Source organism: Phaseolus vulgaris, chromosome 11 (genome assembly GCF_000499845.2).
Source record: "Phaseolus vulgaris cultivar G19833 chromosome 11, P. vulgaris v2.0, whole genome shotgun sequence".
NCBI lineage: Eukaryota > Viridiplantae > Streptophyta > Magnoliopsida > Fabales > Fabaceae > Phaseolus > Phaseolus vulgaris.
In genome coordinates, this window is record NC_023749.2 from 9589844 (window position 1) to 9617826 (window position 27983).

At 33.2% G+C, this 27983-nt stretch overlaps 3 protein-coding genes across 5 annotated transcripts; 1 reads left to right on the forward strand and 2 right to left on the reverse strand.

Moving 5' to 3' along the window:
• Positions 1-2249: 2249 nt before the first annotated feature.
• On the forward strand, positions 2250-6241 carry LOC137829749 (rho GTPase-activating protein 5-like). The gene is made up of 5 exons (XM_068636643.1): positions 2250-3132; positions 4025-4145; positions 4366-4485; positions 4634-4864; positions 5430-6241. Exons 1-5 carry the CDS (start codon positions 2747-2749, stop codon positions 5964-5966), a joined length of 1395 nt encoding a protein of 464 aa, XP_068492744.1. The 5' UTR covers positions 2250-2746; the 3' UTR covers positions 5967-6241.
• A 16219-nt stretch (positions 6242-22460) lies between these two features.
• Positions 22461-23488, reverse strand: LOC137816025 (uncharacterized). Of its 3 annotated transcripts, none has more exons than XM_068620639.1 (2): positions 22853-23488; positions 22461-22724 (listed from the first exon to the last, which is right to left on the reverse strand). In XM_068620639.1, the coding sequence occupies exon 1, from the start codon at positions 23411-23413 to the stop codon at positions 22853-22855; it is 561 nt and encodes a 186-aa protein (XP_068476740.1). In that variant the 5' UTR covers positions 23414-23488; the 3' UTR covers positions 22461-22724. The 3 variants fall into 3 exon arrangements, with proteins under 3 accessions (XP_068476740.1, XP_068476162.1, XP_068475501.1); XM_068620061.1 differs by having other exon boundaries at positions 22849-23488; XM_068619400.1 differs by having other exon boundaries at positions 22840-23488.
• Positions 23489-24274: 786 nt separating this feature from the next.
• Positions 24275-27233, reverse strand: LOC137817818 (uncharacterized protein At2g27730, mitochondrial). The gene is made up of 4 exons (XM_068621065.1): positions 27071-27233; positions 26532-26665; positions 25431-25469; positions 24275-24655 (listed from the first exon to the last, which is right to left on the reverse strand). The coding sequence occupies exons 2-4, from the start codon at positions 26637-26639 to the stop codon at positions 24455-24457; spliced, it is 348 nt and encodes a 115-aa protein (XP_068477166.1). The 5' UTR covers positions 26640-26665; positions 27071-27233; the 3' UTR covers positions 24275-24454.
• Positions 27234-27983: the final 750 nt, after the last annotated feature.

Here is a 27983-nt window from a genome sequence, read left to right on the forward strand (position 1 = left end):
TATTTATTTTTAATACAACGATGATTAAAAATGGTTAAAATACAAAACCTACCAATTTGAACGTGATATTGCATGCCTAACTAACAAAATGGTGATTTTTAGCCACGATGATTTTATTTTATTTTTTTTATATATAAATAGATTATTTTATGATGATCAATTTATTTTGACTTACGAAATTAAATAAATATATTAATTTATTTCCTTTTCTACAAAATTAACGTCTACAACTAGTTTTAGGCAAATAATTAATTACTTTTAATATATTATCTTCTTATTTAACTAGTTATCTATTTGAAGATTTTACCAAAACAATTTGAGGATTTCTTTTACTTATACAAATTTAAATTTATTCATTAATGATATCCATATAAAGAATGGAGAGAGATAATTTAAATAATGCAACATCAAATATATAGATATCTTTCAACTAAATTAAGCTGTTTTAAAAATGTATTGTGGAAAATTTATTTCAGGTTATATATACACAAAGTATTATATTAATATAAAATAAAATTATTTAATATTTTAACTATATAAAATAAAATCGACATAATATATACTTTTAAAATATACTAAAATATAAATTGTTGTATATGTTCCATTTTAACAAACTTTTACATAAATACTTATGATAATATGAAAATTTTATTTTATAGTTAATTAAAAAAAATGTATATAATTAGTTATACCGTAACATTTGAAATAAATTACACAAATTTTTATTATTAAAAATTTTAATTTAAAAATTATATATAAATTGTGATTGTGGATGACATTATGTCTCTGGATGAAAGCATGTGAACTCCCATTTGAGGTCATCATTGAAATGTGTGAGTCAATGAAAGAGTGGAAGGTGTGTTTCGATTGAGGAAAAAATTTGAAAAAGTAGTTTTGGAGTGATTTGAAAGAAAAGTGAAGTTATTTGGATTTAGATATGTTAGATTAGATTTGTGAAAAAAGTTTATTGAATTTTATGACTGATGTGATGATTATGTAGAATTTTTTTTTTTTAAAGGTGTAAAATATAAATTTACAAATTTACCCTTAACTTTAAAAATATATAAATAATAAAAAAGGAAAATATAATTTATATATATTTTTTATATTTAAGAATAATATTATTATATAAATAACTATATTTATTTTTATTTTTTATTTTTATTATTTATTATTTATTTTATTAATAATATTATTATATATGTTTATACAAATAAAATTAAGGATAATTTTAACTTTTAAAAGGTATTAAGTAAATTTTTAATAATTATAAAATATATATTTAATATAATATATATTTTAACTTGATAGATATAATAAATTTTAAAAATTATAAAATAATATATATATAATAATTTATTTATATTATTATAAATTAATTTTAACTAAATAAAAAATAAAAAATAAAAAATAAAAAATAATTAATAATTTTAATTTTATTATTATTACTATTATTTAATTTTATTTATTCTTTATAATTATTTTAATTATTTATAATATTTTTTATTTCATAAATTTCTTGTTTATTATAATTATTATTTTATATTTACTTATAATTTTAATTATTTTAATAATAATAATATTTTTTTTATATTAAATAAATGCAATTAATTATATTTATTTTATTATAATATAAATATTAATAATTAATAATATAAAAATATAAACATATATATAATAAAATATATATTCATACAATTATAAATATATATTTTATTATACATAGCTATGCAAGAAAATCTTTGCATTATATGAAGGAAAAACGTTAAAAGTATTTTGCCTTATTTTCAGATTTTAAATAATTTTTTATTCATTGAATTTTGTGTATTTTTCTATATTCTTCACTCACAAAAATCTTTCATGAAAAACAAACATAGCAGTAAGGTTAAGGAAGCTAGTAAGGTAAAGGAAACTGACTCATAAAATACCATGTGAATTACACTCAACTGACTCTGATCTTCTCTTTATGAATAATTTATTAACAATGTTAATTAGTAGGATAAATATACTAGAAGTTACATATATATTAATTCATTTATTAGAAGTTACATTTATCTAACACATGAAGTATAAATAAAATATAAGAAAGAATGTTGACAAGACTGAATCTGCCATGGACTAAGAAAAGAAACACTTGATTAATAGGATAAATAGTTTTATCTTAAAACATATCCTTTCAGAATTTAATTTACTGCTAATAATTTAATAGAAATAAATGCATAATAACTCTTAACTACTCTCTTCACTGAATGAAGTGATTGATGAAGAAGTGAGTTCTCTGGTGTTGACAATGGAGAGGAAATTGCAGACCAGATTTTACAAGTGTGGCTGGAGCTTTGGATTCTTGTGAAATGGAAGTTGGATAAATGACACAACTCACTCACCTTCTCTCCACCAAACACTATTATTGCTCTTAACTACTGTTGTGCTGTAAAATTTCACCCTCTTCAATTCTTTTTCCCACCACTTTTCTCACACCATCATCATCTTTCTTCCACTTCTTCAAAAACACACACACACTTCAACATAAACAACATTAAAAAAATCCCAGTTAATGATACTCACGTTCCACATTGTTGGGGACACTTTTTCTTGGATCCAACTCCAAAAAGACAACAACTTGGCTATCAAAACCAAACATTTTCTTTAATTTTGGTTAAGGGCCACTCTCTTCTCTTCCATTTTTTATCTTCCAAGAAAAAAGAGTTTTTTTTTTTTTTCCTTTTTTTCCTTTCAAGTGCGAGCCATGACCGAGGTGCTTCATTTCTCTTCTTCTTCGTCGCCAACCGCTTCTTCCTCTGACGGCATTCTGATTGTCTCCGCCGAGCAAGAACCGGCGCCACCCTCATCTGCGGTGGCGGAGGGGTTTGCTACGGTCACCGACTGTGACGCGCGCGGGGTCACAGACAGGACGCAACAGGAGCTGTCGCTGCTGGCCATTCTTGTGACCCTTTTGAGGAAATCTTTGATTGCTTGCAAGAGTGAGGGGAGAGGTGAACTCTGCGCCATGGAGATTGGCTGGCCCACTAACGTGCGCCACGTTGCGCATGTCACCTTCGACAGGTTCAATGGCTTCTTGGGCTTGCCACGTGAGTTCGAACCAGAAGTCTCCACAAGGTCTCCCAGTGCTAGGTACGTGCTGGCCACGCTGTTCCTTTTTTAATTTATCTTATGTCATAATGTTACATGTTGCTTATCATATACTCTCTCCCTCCCCCAATTTCAGCAGATTTAGGCTCATAAAAAAATTATTTTTTCTGATATCTGTCTTTCAAAAAGTAATGCTTTTATGGAAAAAGTGAAACCATTTTAGTGAAATTATTTCAGAAGTGACATATATTTATGGTAATAAGCTCTTGTTATACACATGAGCCTAACTCTTCTGCAAGGATTCTGATACTCAAGTCAATGACTGTAGAATGTGAGTGAATTGTTAAAATTGGAGATATATGATTCTTAAGTCAATCATTATAGAATAGGAGAAAATTGTTAAATTTAGAGAGATATGATTCTGACAGTTAAGCAATGTTTACGGAAAGTGAGTTGAATGTTAAAATTAGAGAAAAATACCTTAATAGGTCTCTTTTGGCCTATTTCTACTGTTCCTGATTCAGTTATTTTGGTGTTTCTTACTTGGGGTGGTGTTGGAACTCTAAGAATCGCTGCCTCTGAAAGATTTTTGGGCTATGATCCAGTGATTTGTGGTTATGATGATGAGGTTCATCCTCTATTGGAAAGTTCTCCATATATGAATCCTTCAAAGAGGGGTCTACAACACTATTCAATAATGTTTTTGAATCACTTTTAAAGGATTTAAGTTGTGGATTGCGTGTTTTATTATGGATTATTTCTGCCTGTTACTTGCACGTGATATATTATATGACACAATGTGTAAAAAGTTTGCTTTAGAAAATTTGTATGATATTTGTTTGAATAAATATGTTACTTGTCTCTATCATGATTTATGATGGAAATAACTAATATGTTGTTGGTTTTTGGTGTATTTGCTTTCATTTTCGTGCAGTGCAACTGTTTTTGGAGTTTCAACAGAATCCATGCAGTTATCATATGACACCAGAGGGAACAGTGTTCCAACCATACTTTTACTAATGCAAAGGCACTTGTATGCTCTCGGAGGGTTGCAGGTTCATCACCTAGATCTTTCTCAGCTTTGCTTCTGCCTTTCACAATTTTTCATAACACTGAATTAAAAAACTGAGCACAATTTAGAATACGCCAAAATGAAAAATGAGAGTCCTGCTTTGTAATCCACCTCTCTATACAAACTTGATCGTTACTTCAGTTTACAAAATGACTATATGTATGCTCCTTCTCGGTTAAACAATTGAATTTACCCATATGCAGGCAGAGGGAATTTTCAGAATTAATGCAGACAATACTCAAGAGGAGAATGTTAGGAATCAATTAAACAGGGGATTGGTCCCAGAAGATGTTGATATACATTGTTTAGCTGGACTAATTAAGGTATAATATCAAAAAGAAACATGGTACATGTTTAGAAATACCCTGATTATTGCTGCTTAGTGCTTACTATCTCTTTTTTTTTGGTGTGAGGAGAGGTGTGTCCATGTCCAATTGATCATTTGATTTTGACATTCTTGTGCTTTTCAAGGCTTGGTTTAGGGAGCTTCCTACTGGTGTTCTGGATTCTTTGTCACCAGAGCATGTAATGCAATGCCAGACTGAAGATGATTGTGCTGAACTAGTGAGGCAGCTACCTCAAACCGAAGCTTCCCTCTTGGACTGGGCTATCAATCTGATGGCTGATGTTGTCCAAGAGGAACGCCTTAATAAGATGAATGCACGCAACATCGCCATGGTTTTTGCCCCAAACATGACTCATGTGAGTTCCAGATAATTTTTATTCTCTAATTTACTACTACATTACATGTAGACATCCTGGAGATCCAAATCAAGTTTTATTCTCAAAGTAAAGTATTTCTTCTGCTATCTGTTTGTTGTAGTCATGTAAATGGGTGAAGTTTTAAAAGCTTTAGTTCTTTGGATATGTTTAGGGAAACTTTTGAAAAAGTATTTCTAGAAGAGAAAAATAAGAAAGAAAGATAAAATCAGCTAAAATTAATTTATGCAGGAACTAAAATTTGTAGAAGCTATTTCCTATTAGCTTGTCCAAAATTTGATATTTAACTTGTTCATTAGCTAATTTTAGTTTATGGAGAAGTTGATTTCATTTTTCTTTTCTAAAAGTGTTTATGCAAAAGTTTTCCAAACAGGCCTTTTGTGTCTGGCACATTGCAGGGTCATTGTGATTTGTCACAATACTTTTACCTCAATGAAGTTCTGATAGTGTCCTTTTTGGCCAGAGTGATAAAGAGGCCAGTATGATATAGTTGATGTATCTTATTATGGTAGGTTTCAGTCACATAATTTAATCTTTTTGGTTGCAGATGGCAGACCCTTTGATTGCATTGATGTATGCAGTTCAAGTTATGAACTTCCTGAAAACACTTGTGTTAAGGACACTACGAGAAAGAAAGGATTGTGTGGTAGAATCGTCTCCTGGGTTTTGTCTAGAGCCTTCTGATGAGAATGGGGATCACAGTCTTTTGGAGTCCTGTCAACAAGATGATGTTTCCACTGAAAGTGAAGGATCTGGGGAAACCTTTGTTTCTGAGAAAACTGTGTTAGAATGTTCCCCTGATTCTCTCCAAAACAATTATTCAACTGAAGGAGAATGTGGCAGTTTGATAGGCTCTTCTGAGAATCTGGATTTTGAGGAGGAATTACATTGTGAGTTTCCAACCAAAGGAAACATTGGGAAGAGTAAGAGTGGACAATCAAGTAATTCCAGTGCTAAAAAGGGGTCCAAGAAAACCAGAGGCCTGCAACCTGTGATCCATGCAACAGTGGCTGCTGAGAAAAAGGGCATCAGCAATCTGAGCCGCATAGATTCAAGATCAGAGAGAATAGAAGCCTGGCGGTGAAAGAGGCATCCCTGTAATGGAATGCAGTTTGATTCTGACATTTTGCATTGTAATTGAAGTTTGTTTCAAGTACAAGTTTGTGAAGTGGTTCAAATTTTAGTTCCTTGGTTTGTTTAACTTGTTGGATTCTAGAATCACACTGACACTATACCAAGATAACATTTCCTATGTGTGTTTATTTGGGTTCCCAACTTCTCATAATTATTCCTGAATTGCAGGCCATTCACCTGTCAATGTTGCAATGTATAAATGCCAACTTCTGGATTCTTGTTCTATCAATTTAGTGATACTAAGGTACTACTGGTAGTATGGTATGCTAATTAATACCTAAATCATTTCTCACAATAGTTTGGTATATATAAATAAAGACAAGACAATGACATTTTATATCTATTAAAAAAATTGTATATAAATTTGATTTTTTTGTTTTGCAATAGTTAAAGATCCTCTATAACAATTTTAGTGAAAAATCTCAACATTGTATTATTATTGGTTCAAGAAAAATAAATGAGACATTTCGTATAGGGTGCCTAATCTATAATAATAATAATAATAAGTTAATCTCCAAATTTTTACTAATTAGTACAATTTTATCTTAATTATGAAAATGAGTAAATTTTTTAAAAAATTATTAAAAATTATGTCACCTTCACACAATTTTAGTTAAAATTTAATTATACAGCAATTTTAGTTAAAATTTAATTATACTAAAATCTTATATTATGAAATGATGTCATTTTGATACTACTTATTTATTTTGATAATTTTAAAAGTTTTACCATTTCAATAATTAAGAGATAAAATGGTACTATATTACATTAAAATGGTACTATATTACTAAATTTTTTCAAAGGATTCATCAAGATGATGTTTATCCAACCATCCATTTATTTTCACTTTTATCTTGTGTTTTACATATAATTTCCTACTTCCATCCATTCCTTCAGGTCTATCATCTAACTTTGATGAAGGAAGATTGCCCTAAAATCAATGTTGCTGATTTAACCTCAACTTTTCTTCAGAAAGAATGCAATGATTGCAGCCTATGGGAATTGATTACCATACATATTGACAAATTGGTTTCCTAAAAGGTGATGACTAGAGTATTTTGATTCATCATGGCTCTAAAGTTTACATATAATAGACACAATCATAACTCATTATTCCTTCCCCTTTCAACTCATGTCAGATTATCAATTTAGAACTGTACAATGGAACTCCCATTTTCAAAGTGGGAAGAATTCATAGGACGGGTAGGACCCACAGAAGCAAAAGTTTATGCTTTTACCAGGGCATCGAGTGAGAAATGAATAGGCTTTTTTCTGCATCATGCTCTTGTTTCTGCATCACAAATGGAGAGATCATCATGTAATATGGTTTTAACACTTTTCTTACTTTTAGTATAAAAATGTTAGTTTGAAAGTTGTGAATAACTTGGGATCATGAATTCCTCCTTTTCCCTTTCTTTCTAACATAAGTAAATTGTGTAAGGTTGGAAACATTCATTAACTGTGAATTGTTACCAACCAAGCTAAGTGTTCCTTTTCTTTGGTTTCTTTTTTGTTTTAATTTGTGCTTTCATGGTTGTTACTTCAGAAGAGGCTACATTTTGTTTATCCTTTGTATTTTATTCTAATTTTTAAGTAACATGCATAATTCTCTTATTATTTATAAAGAAATAAAAAAACACATTTAGCATCTTGAAGGTTTTGTTTGCTCTCATAACACAAAATTTGATATTTTGACATTCCATTTTACATCTCAAAGATCTGATAGTGAGAGTGAGAAGAATAAACCATTATTGAAGGAGGAAGTGTAAAAATGAAGTAACTTGTGATGTTCTTTTCAGCACGGATTACTACAAGTGGTAGGTAGTGGTGTAGAAATCTGCATATATGATAGCGAAGTGAAGGCTAACTAGTTCCGGTTGCTACTTGGTACCATACATGATGCCAAATTTAACAATAATCTGAATAGAATAATGCTGTGAATACAATCTTATAATACACAAAGTCTTATTTTGTCTCATGTGAGTTTTATTAAGATATTTTTACAAACTCTTTCAATTAATGACGATATATTCAGAATGTTGAAAATATGAGATGGTAAATCTCACAACGCTGTGCTGAAAGTCCACAAGTCTATAGTTCTGTAACCACTCATATTCAGGTCCACATAATCGGATAAAAAGATAGCAAAAATCACAGATTCCTCTATCGTAAATAGATACTTAGCAATAGAATATTCCCTTTGAATTTTTTTTTCTTTCTTCCTTCTCAATTATAGGGACAATGGAAGGTTTGTTCTTGAGGAAATAAGGACACCCTCTCAAGAATTTTTGCGACCTCATAGGGAAGAAGGTGATGATTTTGATGATGCTGATGGTGGCAACCATGGAGAAGAAGAAGAGGATTATGAAGTTGTAGACATGAGAGAAGAAGATCAAGAAAAAGGAAACTCGTGTGTAAGCCACTTTGCAGATGAAATAAATAAATAAGGGAAAATTTCTATACTTTGTGTATTTATTGTTCTTCCTAATAGTGATATAGATTGCATCCTTATTTTTGTGATTTCGATCAATGGAAAGGAAAATCATAGTTGCCTTTCAACACCTAAAGCAAACAAATAGAAGAAGGATAAATGATGGATATAATTAGGGATATGATATTTTTATACGAGGTCAAATGAGTCACCATATTAAAAAATAATTAATAATAAACTTTAAGTAAAAAAAATCCTATAAATCAGGAGAACTTTCTTATAAATCTGGACAAGCTAAATCTTGGTCTTTTTGAATAATTCATTACCAAACACTACAAATAAATCTTCTACAAGGAGTAAGATACGTTTTTATCAGTTTTGTATACGGGTGACAAAGTGGACCGACCCGCCCCGCATCCTATTTAGGCTCGTAAAATGCGGGCTGGTTTTCATGACCCGCTCCACATGCGGATTGGCCCGCGGGCTTGCGAGCCGATCCATGTCTTTTTTTGGAACGTAGAGGAGGGGTGGAGGCAGTAGCGGTGTGTAGTAGCAGAGTGACAGTAGCGTGCGACAATTGCAAGCGAAGCCACACGAAGTCATAAGCGGAGCGAGCAACGCTACAAAGGAGCGTGCGTCGTGTGTTGTGTGCGTTTTTTGAAACAACATAACTACAAACAACATAACTGCGTTGTGTTTTGAGTGAAAACCTAATTTTCTTTCACTCAAAGTTGTCACTTATCCACTGGACAAAGTGAAAACCTAATTTTCTTTCACTCAAAGTTATCACACATTGGACCATTGCTGTCAAGTCAATTATTTTTTTTTTTTCGGGCCAGCGGGCCAGCTCGTCCCGCCCCGCTACTGACCCACGCAGGCTGCGGGTTTTGCGAGACGGGCTAATGCGGGTTAGTGGGTTGAAAACGTCAACCCGTCCTGTGTTTTTTTACCGCGGGTCGACTCAGGGTTTGTCCCACTTTGTCACTCCTAATTTTGTATCATACATTATCAATATAAGTAGTTATTTGATCACCGGAAAATCTTCTAAAAGTTTAATTCTCACCGAGCGCTAAGGAATTGAAAGGTTGAATTCTTAAAAAAGTAGAAAAAGCTGAAAAACAAAGGCACGAAGGAGGAACGTGTGGGAACATTACAAAAAGAGAAACAGATACCAACGACAATTATGACTATCAATTTCAGATAGTATCTATGTTTACTTTATCTATTAAGTAAGAATCACGTTCGTGTTTTTGTAATTAGTAGGTGTCCCAAAATCCGAAAATGAAATAAGACCATATATAAAATTGAGTGTAATGATTATAGGAAACAGTTTTACACTTACATGTATAAATGTATAAATTTGAATCATATAATCACAAATGAATGATGAACATTGAAAAAAATTATTTCATGTCGAATCATGTCATCGTCAATTAACTAATTATGATTATAAGTATATATAGTTGAGTTGTATAGTTCATATTGTTCTGAAAAGGATATGAGTATACAAATATGGTATGAGTGTGGTAACTTTTATATATATATATATATATATATATATATATATATATATATATATATATATAAAAACTATTGCAGATTAAATTATACTTTTTTAGTATTTTATTTTATCTTCAGAATTTATTTTAGTTTGTATTTATTTTTTGAAAGAGTTGTTTTTCGCCCATTTATCTTTTAAATTTAGATCGGTTTAATTTTAAAAAAGTGACCATTTTCCATTTTTGAGACATAATTTTAGAACTTTCTTTTTAGGAATATGACACGTTAATAACTCCTCTTTTCTCAATATCTACATGAATTTTTTTAATGTAATTTTATTTTAACAATTTTTACTTCAGTATAAATATTTTATTTATTATATCGAAAATTACAAAATAAAAATCAATTTTAAAGAAAACAAATAATTAGTTACTAGTGGTTAAATTAAACACATTTTTAAAGACTAATTCTTTTATTTATTTCTAAATTAATTTTTATTATTATTAAATAATTTCTAAATTAATATTTAATTAACTACTAAAGTTTTAACTACCAGTTATTTATATTCTAAATTCTACAATTTTTTTTTTTAATTTTAGAAAAACAAAAAATTTACATTTCTTCAATTTATTAGAAGCATCATATATTACTGATATCATTTCCAGTTGGTTTGAATGTAAAAGATACGACACATGACACAGATTACATTACACATAAACACAGATTACATAAAAGATACCACATATATATTATATAATTATAAATTATATAAATTGATAATAAATATGAATTTATATATATTATATAATTATAAATTATATAAATTGATAATAAATATTTATAATACAAGCATGTTTTATTTTCTTTAGAAAAAAATAATTTTTATGATTAATTCAAAAAAAATTATTTCTTATTTTTATCATAATAAAAATTTATATAATAAATTTAAGTTTGTAAAAAATTAATGTATTTATCCTTTCTAAAATTGTGTTAGAATTATGTTATAATTATCAAAAATTCAACAAATATTTTTTGAATTGGACACTTCACTGATACGTGTTCTACGAGTGTTGGTGTCCGATACGTGTCCGACACGGATAAGCCATTTAAGAGAAGTGTCGGAACCTCATAGAATACAGATCTCATTAGTTACTCGAAAAACTAACTTATATATTATTTTATTAATTAGAAATATTTGATAAAATTAATTAATAAATTAATTTATTAGATTAGAAATACTTAATTAAATAAATTAATAAAATAGTAAATAAATGTAAAACATATAATGGTATAATTCTATTATATAAATAAAATTTATATTTTATGGAAAAAAATATATTATTGTATAATTATAATTTAAAAAATTTAAACAAATTTTATTGTTTTTTTTAATATTTTAAATTATTTTTAAAGAAATCATATATGCTTTTTTATTTGGTTAAGTTATTTTATCTAATAAAGAGTTAATTTAATATTAAATTTTAATATATTTAAAAAAAACTATTGTTATTTTAAATTTTCTTTTCACAATATTTAGTTTGTGTAATTTTGACATAACATTATATAATAATATTGGTTGTTCGATTTGTAATATTAAATCTTTTCAAATTTGAGCTATATAAAAAAAATTAAAAAATAACTCAACAAATACTAAAAATAATATAATAATTAATAATCTCAATAAAATAAAGAAAAGGTAATACTAAATATAAAAAGAAATTAAAGATAATAAAGAAATTTATTAAAAATATAAGAGATAGAAGAAAATTAAATAAATTATAAACCAGAAGCTAACTTATGTAGCTAACTTATGTAGCTTGTAATTTATAAATTAAAAACTTTTAAAATAAATATTTGGGAGATAAATGAACTAGTCAAATAAATTACTAACTAGCTTATTACACTTTTAAAGTTAGGGATGACAATACAAGTTGGTCCACCCTACATAAATCGGTCCACATTTGGTCTGTAAAATGCAAGTCAGGTTGGTCCCACATAAGGATTGGCCCACGGGACTGCGAGCCAGCTTGCATAAATTTTTTTTTAAATTAATAAAAAATAATTTTTAAATAAACATTTTGAATAAAATTCTTTTTTTAGATGGTCTGACAATATTATTTTCACGACACATGCGTAATAGAATGTGAGTTGATGTTGATGAAAAACATATGGAGAGTGTAGAAAGAAATTTCAAGATTTTTAAGTTATGCAAGTCAGTCCACCCCCGCACTTAGCTCCCGCAAACTACGGGTTATGCAGGGTGGGCCTAAGCAGACCACGGATTGGAATGGACAGCTCGCTTTGCAATTTTTTCAACAAGTCGCGGACTAGCCCGTACAATTTGCCCTGCTTCCCTACCAAAAGTTAATCAAATTTACTTATCTTGTAAATTTGACTAGTTTTATTATGTCTAAACTTTCTCATTTAAATACACAAAACCTTATAACCTTGAGCATGTAGATTTGATGATTAACTAATTTTTTATTTTCCCTATTTAAAAAGAAGAGAAAATAATTTTGTGATTAGTGTTGTAACCTTAGTTTATTAGGGAATATCTTGGTAAGGAGAGTATTGGATTGTTTTCTATATGTTTTCCATTGACTCTCAAAATCCAGAACAATTGTTCAAAGCTGAAATGTTCAATCTTTTTTGTTTGCAAAGCATTTATGGTACATGTGACCTATCCACCATAAGATCAGGAATGTCAAAGAGTTTGGGTGTGTGTATGAGTCTTCATTACCATCAATGACAATTATGAATAAAATTGCCTACTCTATAAGTCTTTATTGATGAACGACTATTTATGAAACAATAAATGATAATCATATGGCCAACCCAAAGGTCGTCATCTAAGAGATTTATAAATACTTACTCTCTAGGAAGTACGATTTATCTTATCTCAAACTCTTAACTCTCATACTCTTAAAAACTTATCATCATCTTTGTGTTCCTACTAACATAAGCATCAAAGAGTCTTTTTTCAGGTGAACCTCCCCCTTGTTGGAGACCAACTTAAAGCTCTCCTGAGGAATATTCAGTCCATGTCAAGATACCCCCCGAGTTCATTCCCGGTAGTAACATTTTCTGCCTACAGTGGAGTCCTAGTAAAACATTTTCCGAAGATCACCATTAATAGCTTGGCATATGTCATCAACATGAAATCTTCACAAAACAACGTGAATAAACAACTTGAGGCTTTCCTTCGAAAGAACAAGGAGAACTTGCAGAAAACGTAAATACAAAACAAGATGGAGAAAGACATGGCATCTCTGAAGGAGCAATACAGGGCAGAGTTATAGGCAGTAAAAGACCAGATTGCCTGAAGGGATGAGGACCGCACCCAAGACGATCAGGACTTCACTGGACACACGACAAATCTCAACAAGGTTCCCCCAAGTACTCAACTTGTTGGGAAAGGACATCCTCCTACACCTATACGCGTAGGTCGTCTTGTAGAGGAACCCAGTTGAACACCACGCCAGGCCCAACATGACGGAAAGTCAAAGGTATGAGCATCAACCTTTTAAGGCGATGCCTAACCCGTTGCTCAACAAAATGATGAAGGCCAACCTAGAAGGCTTCCACCCCTTCACACCAGGGATCATGAAGACCCAGTTACCAAGAAAGTGGAAATGGCCCAGCATGGAGAAGTACGGTGGAACCTCGAATTCCAAGGCCCACGTTAAAGCATATATAACACAAGCAAACCTATTATCAGAGAACATGGTCGTGCACTGCGGGTTGTTCTCAACTACATGGTTGGGGATAGCCCTGGAATGATACTACTTGTTGCATTGAAACTCAGTTTATTCATTCAACACCCTATGCAGACTCTTCTTGTTCAGATTTGCCGATTGTAAACCAATAGTAGCAACCTCGACGTCTGTACATAATGTGGTACAAGGAGAAGGACAAGGCATGAGGCAGTACATGGCTAGGTTTACCTAAACAACCTTGAATATCCCAGACCTGCATCCGACAGTGGCCATGCACGCCCGAAAAGTTATTAGATACCTTATACTCCTAAATCACCAAAGGACATGGACCGACTGCGAGCCAAGATGACAAGGTACATCAACATCGAGGAGAATGTTGATGTCCGGAGAAAGGCCATGAAGGCACCAACCCCAACAATATTCTCAACCTTTAAAAGGAAGAGATCAAGGAAATTTAAAAGTTACACCCCCTCAATGCATGAAGGGAGGCAATACTCTAGGAGGCTTGTAATTTAGAGCTTGTCTGACTACCAACATGCCCCAAAAAATTCATTTGGGGATCCAACTAAGCATTGCAACTATCACCGAAATCACGATCATAGCACAGAGGATGCTTCAAGGCAAAAGACCTCCTAGAGGAACTGGTCAGATCAGGGGCCTTGAATCGTTTCATACACCAAACTGACAACAACTACGACATGAGATCACACCGAGGTCGTGGGCAAGGGTAGAGAGGAGGACGCGGTGGCAGAGCAAAGGTCTCATATCGGGCTGGAACCCCAGAGAGGAGTTGGGCTACCGTGAGCTAAAAAACCAAAGCATACCCGAGGTAAGCATTGACAGGGGTGACATCAACACCATAGCCAGTGGCTTTACGGGCGACAATCACACAAGTTTGACAAGGAAGAGACACCTCAGGAGTGTCAACTTGATCAACCTCTTACCGTCACGTTTCTTGCTACACATCCTTTTTAACAATGAGGATCGACCATTTGGGACCCTAAGCAGAATCCCGTGGTAATAACAGCCATTGTCGCAAACTGTAAGGTTAGAATCCTAATAGATCAGAGGAATTCAACCGACATATTGTTTTGGTTGATATTTAAAAACTCAGGTACTCAATAGCTCGTTCACTCTTTGCTCGATTATCACCTCAACCTTCAAGCTGAGGGGCTTGTGTACCTACTCGTCGTAAGGTCAGGAATGTCAAAGAACTCAGGTGACTATGTACATCCTCTAACTGAGCCTTCATTGCCATTAATGACAATTATGAATAAAACGACCTACTCAATGAGCCTTTACTAATGAGCGACTATTTATAAAGTAATAAATCACAATCACACGACCAAACCAAAGGTTGCCACCTAAGAGATCTATCAATACATACTCTACCGAAAGTACAATCTATCTTATCTCATACTCTTAACTCTCATATTGTTAAGAACTTATTATCATTTTTGTGCTCCTACTAACTTGAGTATCTGATAGTCTTTTTCAGATGGACCTCCCTCTTTTGTTGGAGACCAACTGAAAGCTCATTCTCTGAGGAATATCAATCCTTGTCGAGATACCCTCCGAATTCATTTTCGATAGGAACAATACCAATCAAAAGCCCCTAGAATTGTTATGTTCACAGCTACAACTGCATAAATCTAGTGCTTATCAGTTGAAACTTTGTCAACTGATGTTTTTGCATGTACTAAGTCACTTGTTTTGGTATCCCATGAGCCTACATCTAGCTCTATTCAGTTGAGGATCCTAAAGTTGGGTAAATAGTGTAGTAAAATAGGCTTTAAAACGAACAAAATTGGTTTCCCGAGGCGTGAGTAATCACTGTCCGTAAGGACTTATCCGCGATGTATTGCGCAAGTCCCCCAGGATACAACAGAAACTTCCAGGAGATTTCCGAGGATCAGAACTAGCAAGTTACTCTTTAAAAGAGTAATACCCAATGGAACCCAATATAAAACTTAAAATAAAATAAAGTAAGTGAGGAGAGAGAAAGTGGAAAAAAAAAGAAAGGAGAAAAGAAGTTTCACGGTGGGTGAAGAAGATGAAGAAAGTGAATGAGAGAGATGTGCATTTTGTAGAGGATGGAACCCCTCTTTATATAGAGAGAGAAATCAAAGATATTTTGTATCTCCATAACAAAAATAATTTGCTGTTACACCTCCAAAATAGAATTTTATTTGTTACTGCTTGACTAGGCAATGGGAGATTAAACTGTGTTTCTGTTAACAATCTCCCACATATTGCAAAAGATAAAACATAGAGATAAAAATTTTTTGGGTACATCTAAGATGTAATGCATCAAATATGGTATAGCAAGCTATATGAACCAGTCTTAGATTGATTAACGTAACACATAGTGTAGTTGGTATAGCAAGCTATATGAACCAAGACACTTAGTATGTGTTAGAGGTTTATCAATCACAATACACCCCCACATTACTTGTTGTTATCGCTGTGTTGCGCTACGAGGCCATGCGCGTGCCCGGTATTCATGAGTGCTATAGAGATCTTGCCAATATCTCATGCAAGCGGCCCCACTTGACACTCATATAGGTGATTTCATCAAGTGTATGCTGCAAATCACACACCACCACCCATAAGGGATATGAAAATCATTAAAACTTTGTAAATCGTTAAAACTCTTTTACCTCTGAATTTTAACCACAAAGTTTATCCTCTCGATAATGCAGTAAATAGCACTTTCACACACACACCATAGGAATGGACAAAATTGATTTTGAATAGTGCTAGCAGAACTAACAAGTGACTATTTTTTACCCATATGAACCTTATTCATGGGATCTCCAATCACAAAGGTTGGGTTTCCATCACTTGTTTGTTTACAAGTGGCTTAAGTCCCATTCCCCTCGATGTTTTTAAAATCATTTTTCTCCCTAGGGGTTTTGTCAGAGGATCTGCCAAATTCTGTTCTGACTTGACATAGTCAATAGAAATCGTTCCACTCTTTAACAGTTGTTTCACCAAATTATGTCTCAATTGTATATGTCTATTCTTTCCATTGTAACTTTTATTTTAGCTACAGCTATTGCCGATTGACAATCACAATGCATTGATACAGATGGGGTTGGTTTCATTCCTAAAGGAATGTTTGCTAAGAAGTTTTTCAACCACTCAGCTTCACTACCAGCCATTTCAAGAGCAACAAACTCAGATTTCATTGTTGATCTTGCAATAATAGTTTGCCTGGTTGACCTCCATGTAACTGCACCACCCCCAAGTGTAAATACATAACCACTAGTGGATTTTGTCTCATCTGAATCAGAGATCCAATTAGCATCATTGTACCCTTCTAGCACAGCGGGAAATCCACTATATTCAATGGCATAATCCATTGTACCTCTCAAGTATTTCATGAGTCTCGCAAGTGCATCCCAATGATCCTGACTAGGACATTGAGTGTATCTACTCAATCTACCTACTGCATAAGCAATATCTGGTCTAGAAAAGCTCATTAAATGCAATAAGCTCCCAATTATCTGGGCATACTGAGTTTGAGAAATAGATTCTCCTCTGTTCTTCTTTAATTTAGAGTTAGCATCATAAGGGGTACTCACTGACTTAAAGTCATAGTAACCAAACTTCTTTAGAAGTTTCTCAGTGTATTTTTCTTGGGATAATAATATACTATCTCCATTCCTTGTGATTTTAACTCCTAAAATCACACTTGCTTCACCCATGTCTTTCATCTCAAACTTAGATCCAAGAAACAATTTTGTTTTAAAAACTATATCATTGCATGTACCAAAAATTAGCATGTCATCCACATACAAACATATAATGACATATTCACCATTTTCAGATCTAGAATACACACATTTATCAGCATCATTGGTAGAAAAACCTTCACAAAGTAAAACATTATCAAGTTTTTCATGCCATTGTTTTGGTTCTTGTTTCAAACCATACAAAGATTTTAAAAGTTTGCATACTTTTTCCTTTTGACCTGGGACTACACAACCTTCAGATTGAGTCATATAAATTTCCTCTTCTAATTCACCATTCAGAAAAGTTGTTTTAACATCCATTTGGTGAATTACTAACTTATGGATAGATGTTAAGGCTAGCATACACGGATAGAGGAAATCCTAGTAACAGGTGCAAAAGTATCAAAGTAATCTATGTTATGTTTTTGAGTAAACCCTTTAGCTACTAATCTTGCCTTATATTTCTCTATGGATCCATTAGGATGGTACTTCTTCTTAAAGATCCACTTACAACCAATGGGTTTTGCTCCTTCAGGCAGATCTACTAAGGTCCACGTATTATTTTTCTTAATTGAATCAAGCTCAATTTTAATGGCCTTATCCCAATGTTTAGCATCAGGAGCACTAGTAGCTTCTACAAAACTTATTGGATCATTCTCAACTAGATAAGTATAAAAGTGATCTCCAAAAGATGTTTCCTTTCTCTGTCTTTTACTTCTTCTAACATCCTCACTCAAGGTATCACTAACACTATCTATAGGTTGTTCAAATGTACCACTACTCTTTAGCGGAAAGATGTGTTCAAAGAACTCAACGTTTTTTGTCTCTACTATAATGTTGCATTCAATTATATCACTATTAAGAACTAGAAACCTATAGGCAACACTATGTTCTGCATATCCTAAGAACATACAATCAGATGTTTTAGAGGAGCCTATTTTCCTTTTCTTAGGATCAGGTAACATTACTTTCGCTAAATACCCTCACACTCTTAGGTATTTCAAATTAGGTTGATAACCTTTCCACAACTCATCGGGTGTTTTACCAGTTTTCCTATGTGGTATCCTATTTTGCAAAAAACATGCAGTAAGCAAAGATTCACCCCATAAATTATCAGGAGCATTAGAACTAATAGGCATGGCATTCATCATTTCTTTAAGAGTCCTATTTTTCCTTTCAGCTACTCCATTAGACTCAGGTGAATATGGTGGGGTTACTTAATGAATAATACCTTCTTTTACACAATAGTCATTAAATAAAACATATTCACCAGTTGATTTTCTACTTTCGCTTTATAAGTTAAAAACATGTCAAAAGCTTCATCCTTATGTTTAATTAAATACACTTTGGTGTATCTAGAAAAATCATCTATAAAGGTTACAAAATAATTTTTACCACCTCTAGACATGGTTTGTTTTAAATCAGCAAGATCGGTATGAATTAAACCAAGAATTTCAGTTTGACGTTCTACAGAGTAACATGTTTTCTTCGTTATTTTAGATTCTACACATACATCACATTTACTACATTGTTTGTCATGCATGTTGATTAATCATAGTCGTTGCAATTTTATAACATACGAAGAATTCACATGTCCTAATCTAGCATGTCATATATCATACGAGTCAACAATATAAGCAGAAGATTTAGATTCATTCATAATTTCAAAAATATTTAATACAAAAAGGCCTTGATCACAATATCCCTTTCTCACAAAAACATTGTTCTTTGTCATAACAATCTTGTCAGATTCAAATGACACTTTAACCCCAACTTTGCTTAGTAATGTCATAGAGACCAAATTAACTCTAATTGATGGCACATGTAGCACATCATTCAAAGCTAGAATTTTACCAGATGTGAGCTTCAGAAGAACTTTTCCTTTTCCTAGGACAGGAGTTGTCCTGGAGTCACCGAGATATACATTTCAGGAGGTGAACACATTTCTGTTTGCACAGATGTGTCTGGTAGCCCCAGAGTCTACCACCCATTTGCTCACATTTGTCACAAGGTTTACTTGTGAAACGACTGCCACAATAGTATCTTCCCCTTCGCCTAGATTTGTCTTAGGAGGATAGTCGTTTTTGGCCCTATGTCTGCACTGAGGTGCATGATGACCTGACTTTCCACAGACAAAGCAATTGCCCTTTTTCTTGAAAGTGGGGTTAGTTTCACTGGGACGAGAGAATTTGTTATTAGATTTCTTTTTGTGATCAAATTTTTTCTCATACCTTTTTGGAGCTGGTTTGTCTTCTATCACGTTTGCTTTGGCAGACAAAGCTTTGGCCTTTGCAGCAGCGCACTCCTTCCTGTTTGTGTCTTTGATGATGATGCGGGTGATCAGATCTGATAGAGACATGTGTTTCTGTCTGTGCTTCAGTTGTTGTTTGTAATCCGTCCAAGATTGCGGGAGCTTTTCGATCAAGAGTTCGGACACGAATTCATCCGGCAAGGTTATGCTTTCAGTTTTGATATCTTCAATCATCTTGTGATATTTGTTTATTTGGATTTTGATGTCTTTGCCTTCGATCATCTCCCAACGGTAGTAGTTTGCAATTACGAACATTTGTCTGACGATGTCTTCGGCAGTATATTTGAGGATAAGAGAATCCCAAATATCTTTCGCATTCTTATAAGAAGCATAAACATCGAATAGATCGTTAGATAACACACTGAGTAAAGTGTGACGGCATACCTTATTCGCATGGATCCAGTCGTCAACTTGTTTCGCAGTCGTGATTGAGTCGAGTTTGGCAGTTGTAAGTGCATGAGCAACTTTGTACATGTTCAATAGGGTGGACACGTGTTCTTGCCAATGTCAGAAGTTCTGACCGGTGAAGACTTCAATTTTAGAGACGTCCGGAAATGGTTTTGCAAAAATGGTTTGCGTTGCGAAAACAACATTTGATGTTCCCAGAGCAGTGTTTTCGTTGTTGTTCGTATTTTCAGCCATAAGTCCTTATGATTGTAGTAAAATAGGCTTTAAAATGAACAAAATTGGTTTGCCGAGGCGTGAGTAATCACTGTCCGTAAGGACTTATCCGCAGTGTATTGCGCAAGTCCCCCAGGATACAACAGGAACTTTCCGGAGATTTTCGAGGATTAAAACTAGCAAGTTACTCTTTAAAAGAGTAATACCCAATGGAACCCAATATAAAACTTGAAATAGAATAAAGTAAGTGAGGAGAGAGAAAGTGGAAAAAAAAGAAAGGAGAAAAGATGAAGAGAGTGAATGAGAGAGATGTGCATTTTGGAGAGGATGAAACCCCTCTTTATATAGGGAGAGAAATCAAAGATATTTTGTATCTCCATAACAAAAATCAATTTGTTGTTACACCTCCAAAACAGAATTTTATTTGTTACTGCACGTTTGACTAGGCAATGGGAGATTAAACTGTTTTTCTGTTTTTATTTTGCAAAACCTAATTTTGTTTTACAATGATTAGTTACCATTTAGTTCAAAGCATGTATTAATACACAAACAAATGCATACACATAATATAGAGGACATTTATTGGCATACAAGTTGCAGAGATAGAAAGTGACTCACATAGGATTTTCTTTTTTCTGGCAAAAATTATGTCAATTAACTAATTTTTTAAGTTCCCGTTTTACCAATCACCAATTGCAAAAAAAAAACACGTCGTTCCTTCCTCATTATGGGACCTTACCTAGAATTACATTTCATTGACTCACACAATACATGATGCAATTGTTTTCCGGCACTGGCAAAAAGTAATAAAGTTCGATAACAATAGTAGTATTTGTTAGCACATTTAAGCTCGTGAAGGTACTGCCAATAAATTAATTATTGACTTGATTCTAAAATGTTGCAAGATACTCAACAAGATTGTATCTTTTGGGAAATAATCTATATCCTATAAAAACGAGATGATGAATGATTATTTTATCAGACTATACATATGTTCACTAATAGACTAATTAACTCAATAACTTGACAGTATTTCTTTATGGATTTTAATGAGTAGCCAAGTATATCCATAATTTGTGTATGTACAGTATACTCTTCATGCTACCATATTATAATTTATGCTGAATCTATTATACGCAAAATTGAAATTGCCAAATGAAGAGGTAGTGGATTTTTCTTTTTTTATAAGGTGTTCTCCCTCTGCATTCAGGTTTTGAAACTAGGTGATTGTGGTTGGAAAGGTGACTCCTAACAGCGAACCACATGGTCAACCAGCTTTTCTAACGTGTTCTAGATCCTACTACAAGTTTCCTCCCGGGTTAAATTTATTTATTGTTTATCCATAATAGCTTATAGTACTTCAAAAGTAAAATAGTATTTTTAGATGTGTTTCTCCATAAGTCCATGTAAGAGAGAAAAATAAGAAGAAAAAAAATTAACTTGCACATAAGTTAACAATAAAAATTTAGAAAATTTACATGAAAGAACTATACGAATTAACTTATGCATAAGTTCATTTTATCTTACAAAGAAGCTAATTTTAAGTTTTTTTTCTCTCCTAGAAGCTTATAACCAAACTAGTCCAAGTAGGCCCTAAATGGGGTTAGGCAGACTGCCTTCAGCATTTTAGAGTTCTTTTGTTGTGAGTATAATGGATTTTAAATGGGAAAACAATTCAGTCCTAGATCATTGAACAGACCCAACCCACAATGCATCCATTTGCTATCACATAAAACTGGTAAAAATCATCGATCAGAAAATAAATGCAGAGCAATGCTTTGATGACCCATCGATTAAGTATTTTCAACTTTCAAGTACTTCATCACATATTGTACTGAGATCATGAGAATAAGAGAGTAAAATTCAAGGGCATACCTCGAGAGCAAGCTTATCCTGCCTCTCTTGCCATCATCAATCACAAACCTCTACTGATATTGATATTGATAAACACTACGAACAAAAGTTAGCATCTCTATCTACAATAATTGAGTGGATTGTCAAAGCATATGGATGTATACTTTCTTTTATACTTTTACCAACAGTACACGAAGATGATGAACAACAATCTATTTTCTTGACAAGCGAGGTATATTGGAATTGAAGATTAACAAAGAGAAGAGCACAATAGTGAAAAACAATCGTTTTCTTGTATTAGTAGATACTGCCAACAGTAATACGAATGGCCCAAATCCATAGAATTTCAATAAATTAATCAAAGCAACGAAATCATTCAAAGCAATGAACATAGGATAAGGATTCACAAAGTTGCCTGTGCTATCGTAGCTGAGCATCGTATTTCTTTGAAAACAACGCCTGCTATAAGCAACTTTCCACAAGCATAGGTTTCAAAATAGAATCTAAGCTCGCTTCTGAAGCATATACAATATTGCGTCTGCAGAAAATGAGAGAGAGGGAGGAATTGGTTGAATCTCGAAGGCATAAACAGAATCTAAACTGAAAGATATAATTCAATTGCAGAATACAATAATTACAGTTACAGAGTTTACATTCCTCACTTGCCTACGCCGCAGTGGTGGTGAAGACTTCAAGTTCGGAGGTGTTCTCCTGATCAATGACGTCGAGAAAGACGGGATCAACGGTGACGTGGCTGTCGACGTGGACCTTGAAGTTGTGGTCCCACCACATGACCCTGGCGGCGCCAGCGATGTCAACGGCGGCGTCGAGGACCATCTCGCGGCGAGCGACGTCGTGGAGGAAGCGCGTGGCGTGGTTCGCTAGCTGGAGTGCGTGGAGGCGGGCGGGGAGGCGGAGGAGCTGGCAGGAGCGGGGTGGCTGGGAGCCGGCTTGGACCTGAGCCGAACCGAGGAGGGAACCCTCGTAGAAGATGGACATGGAGGTGGAGGAGTAGTGGATGGGAGCAATGTTGGGGTTGGTCACGTGGACGGTGAGTAGAACCTCTGCGTCCAGAAGAGGTAGGTTGAGTTTGAGGGAAGTGAAGTTTATGGATATGAGGTGGAACGTTGGGTCCTTCGGTTTGGCGGAGATTAGGGCGGTGGCTGCTACTGCAGATGCTGCACCGATTATCGCCGAACTCCAGCTCCATTTCACCTTTTTGCCCATTGCAATTCGTCCTGCGATTCTCTAGTCGACTAGGTCCGTGATGGATGAGGATACAGTGAAAACTAGATAGATATCAATATTTATAATCCGTATAAATTTAATACATTTATTTTAAGCTTTATACAATATTTCAGTTTACAAGCAAATTTTATGATGTAGAAAAGGTTACTAATTTTTGCATGTATAAAATGTGTTTCAGTATGTATATAGTTTTTATTTCAACCATCCAAAATATGATTTTACAATGTCATTCAATTATACACTACCTTTGAATATTATATATCAATAATATCCTCCACTTAATTGACACAACTGCTAACTAAACACAAGAAAAGAGTTGGGCGGAAAGAGTAAATTGAAGTTACGTTAACAAATACAGTAGTGTTAAACTTTTTATGGTCTAATTTTTTTTTTTTTGGCATCTCGATTTTCTACTAACTAAAACGATTGTCCACCTTAACTTCCCCACTCCTCAATATTCAATTTGTCTTCCACCAGTAGCCATTACGTCTACCTTCGTTAATAATTATAATTTTATACTTATTCTATCGTTTAATGCTTTCAATTTATGTCGTTTCATAGCCTTGATGCTTAGGATCGAAACTACATAAGAAAAGAAATTATGCAAACGGCCCACCTTCCTAAAGATTAAGATTCAAACGAGGGCCACCAATCATGGAATCAAGGAGATGTGGAGGACCATTCCAAATATCCTTCACTCTTGACATTACATTCATACGCTAATTGCGGTCATACAATCTCCACTCCCTTTCATCACCATCTCACCCCGCTGCTAATGAATGGCAAATGCAAGTGATCATCACATGACATTTGAACGACCAGCATTATTGGGAAAAAAAATTGATGCTCGTCATGCTAAGTAGCATGAGGATATATAACTGACATGTAAAACATGAAACATTAAAGTAGTAATTCGTGATAATAGTACGATGGAATAAAAATAGTTAGTAGTGTGGTCATTTATTTTTGTGCAACTTGCTGCAACCAATACCAAAATAAGAACAAGCTCCGCTGAAATGTTCAATCCTGCACTTCTGGCTTCTTTGCAGTGCCTTTAATGTACCACCCTAGAGCCCCAAGAATTGTTATGGTGCCAGCTACAACTGCGTAATTCCGGTGTTTGTCGGTTGAAACTCTTTCGGCTGACGCTCCAGTGTGTCCCGAGACACTTGGTTTGGCATCAATTACTGAACCCCCTGAGCCTGCTTCTGGTTGAGGACCCTAAATCAGAGGATACAGTTACCATTAAGTTCAAAGCAAGACATCGGATAGACAAACAAATGCATACGCAACTGGAGAATGATTTCTTGCAAACGTTACAGAAACAGAGAGTCACAAATACACAGAAATGACAGGATATAAAGTAAAATCAACATTGTAGTTATTTGGTCTTTAAGATAGAGCCATGAGCGGGATAAAATATGCAATGGGCTTTCATATTAACATAAAAAAGGTATCTAACCCAAAAGTTAGTTGAAAAAAGAAAAGGTGTATAAATAATGTCGACAGGATTTCTTTATGGATGTTTATTGAGCAACCAAGGATATCATAATCTGTGTGTATACAGAATAATCTTCATGAAGATGCAACAAATTATGCTGATTCTACAGCAGACAACAATGAATTTTCCAAATAAAGGGGTGACAACTTTCTTTTTTTATAAAATGTGTTCAACATCCCAATTACAATTTCCGCAGGTTTATACAAATAACAGCTTAGCATTTGAATTTAAAAATAAAACAAAAAACAGATGGGGCATATATGCTGATTGGCTCTAGTATTTTTTGGGCAGGCGTAATAGCTTTCAAATATGTAAAAAAGTCAGCCCCACATTGCGCCTAATCCATCTATTTTCCACCAAATAAAAGCAGTAAGCATCCACATTCAGAAAATATACAGAGAAATATGGTTGATCCAGTGATTAAATGCTTTCAAGAAGTTCATCAAATATTGTACAGAAATCATAAAGTATAAAAGGGTATAACTTAAGACATACCTTGCGAGCAAGCTTCTCCAACTTCTCTTGCTCAGCTTTCTGAAAAATGAAAAACAAATAAACACCCAACATGTATGCTACTGTCAAGCACAAACCTCCACTGATGTAAGGAAACAGTAGAAACCAGAGGTAGCAACTTTCTCTACAGTAATAGATTGGATTGGCAAAAGAGATGGATCTAAACCTTCATATTTTTAATAACATGACGAAGATGTTGAATGGTAATCTATTTTCTAGGCATCTGCTAGAGTATAATTGAATATTAGCAGAGCACAAAAATGAACAGACAATTGTTTCCTTCTGTTAGAAGCTAGAGCCTGAGACCATATGAGTGATTCTAACAACACATTGGTAAGACTATCAATATAATTCAATAGACTAGTAAAGGCCAAAGCGATATCATTTAAAACAAACAAAAAATTTCAACGCATTTTAGAAAATAATGATTCAATGATGCATAAAGTTGTCTGTACTAACAGAACTGAACATATTTTTTATTAGCAATGCATGCTAGAAGCAAATTTTCCCAAGATCTGGCTTCAACGTGAATTCTAAAAATGTTTCAGAATCATATTGTGACTGCATAAAAACTCATCATACATGCTATGCAGCAACTGTCCCAATTACCAAAAGCTTAAGCTGTTGAGTGAAAGCAGATAAATAGTTTCAGATCACATATCCCTTCACACAAAAAGACCTCAGATCCTTAGGTATAGACAATGCAGAAACCCACCCTACCTTGTGCTTAGATTACCCACTTAATCACAAGGGCTCTGATTCCATATACCATGAACCAATTATTCAAAAAGCGTTAAGGCATTGAGCAAAATGACAGAAACGATTGCATCACAGTACAAGGGTAATATAACTCACTTCATGTCACACTAAACTTCCGGAACCCTAGAAAACCAAAGCAAACCTTAATTATACAAGGTATTCATATCTCTAGCATAAAGATATACCTCAATCCTAAAAAACACGGACACGGCAAGAAAAATGCGAAGGAAAAACTTCTGAACTCGCGAATGTGCTTGAATAGAACCACAATACACAAACTGTCCATCCATACATAGCACAATAATAGAAAACTTTGGAGGTTACCTTAAAGTAAGCATTTTCAGCAGCCCTTTCCTCCTCGCTGAGTACTTTTCCAGAACCACTGCTAAACAACCTTCTAGATCCGTACCTTGCAGCCACACGCGCAGCCATTGCAATTAGTTATATTTTCTTCTCTTCTGTAAATAAAACAAAAAATCATAAGCTCGACTTTAAATTAATTATGAACAAAGCCGCATTAAAATCAGAGCTTAATTCCACATATTACAAACATTTCCCAAAAATCTCAACAATTTCAGATTGTGTATATAACGAGGAGAAAGCCTAAAAGTGCTACACAAATCGCATCGGGTTTTCCAAGAAATGGTGCTATATTAAGTCTAGAACTTAAAATCTCTCGTTTTCGTGGTTTGGTTCAATGAACAAGTGATGCGAAAACGTGATTCTAGCTAGTTTAGAACATCGCATTTTTTCGAAAGTTCCTACACACCGATTCATGAGAGATACAAAATCCGATCTAAACTTGATTAGGAAAAATTTGTATAGAAAACATTAATCATGATAACAAAAATCGGAATAATTACCTGACTGGATTCAGTGTAGAGCGCAGAGAGGGTTCAGGAAGCAGAAACAATGTGAGTGGTGTTTGTTGTTGAAGCCCTTCCCTTGTAGTAGAGGGTTCATATACGGCACCGTTTGGAATTACTCTATTCCACCTTTACATTCGCACCAGGTATTCGGATTCCTTCCTTAAGATGATGTTTTTTTAATTAAAATAAATAAATAATTTCTAACTTTTTATTTTATTCAAACTCTATTTGGCAGAAATTGCAAACAAATATTTGGGAAATGTAATTTTCAAAAAGTAATATTTTAAAAAAATTAAAGCGTTTAGAATAACTTTTTCGTAAATACTTCTTACAAATAAGAACAATAAGTAACATAACTTAAATTTTTGTATTTTTCTAAAAACTATTTATGAAGAAATTCATGTAAACAATCTATTAAAAAATAAATTTAAAAAAAAATTAATTAAAGCAGTATATATAGATGATTTTAAAGAGTGCTTCTTATTTATGTTAATTACTTGAAATAGTAGTCATCTACATTATTTTGTTGTTCGAATTGAAGTCCATCTTACAGATATTATTCAGGGATTTATGTAGAGAGATAACCAGAATGGGGACTAAAAAATATATAGAGTTTATTTCGTTATTGTAATACAAAAAAATATCATTATATATTTTAAAAATATTAATTAATTAAATATTGATCTATAACAAATTTAGTATACTATATACACGTATATGATAAATTAAATAATATGTTTTAAACAAAATCACTGTCAAATATTACGTTACTGCAAATCTATGTGAATATAATATTTATTTTAATCATAAATTTAAGGGAAAAAACAATATTAATTACTTTAAAAACTCACTACATCAAATTAAATGATATGGTGAAAATAGTTATTGTTCTGAAAGTTATTTTTAA

Excerpts from the sequence above, each read along its gene's own strand:
- LOC137829749 (XM_068636643.1), top strand. The coding sequence starts at position 2,747 with ATGACCGAGGTGCTTCATTTCTCTTCTTCTTCGTCGCCAACCGCTTCT. Across the intron at positions 3,133-4,024 it reads ACAAGGTCTCCCAGTGCTAG|TGCAACTGTTTTTGGAGTTT; the intron begins GTACGTGCTGGC and ends ATTTTCGTGCAG. Across the intron at positions 4,486-4,633 it reads GTTTAGCTGGACTAATTAAG|GCTTGGTTTAGGGAGCTTCC; the intron begins GTATAATATCAA and ends GTGCTTTTCAAG.
- LOC137816025 (XM_068620639.1), bottom strand. The coding sequence starts at position 23,413 with ATGGGCAAAAAGGTGAAATGGAGCTGGAGTTCGGCGATAATCGGTGCA.
- LOC137817818 (XM_068621065.1), bottom strand. The coding sequence starts at position 26,639 with ATGGCTGCGCGTGTGGCTGCAAGGTACGGATCTAGAAGGTTGTTTAGC. Across the intron at positions 25,470-26,531 it reads CTGAAAATGCTTACTTTAAG|AAAGCTGAGCAAGAGAAGTT; the intron begins GTAACCTCCAAA and ends TTCATTTTTCAG. Across the intron at positions 24,656-25,430 it reads TGGAGAAGCTTGCTCGCAAG|GGTCCTCAACCAGAAGCAGG; the intron begins GTATGTCTTAAG and ends CCTCTGATTTAG.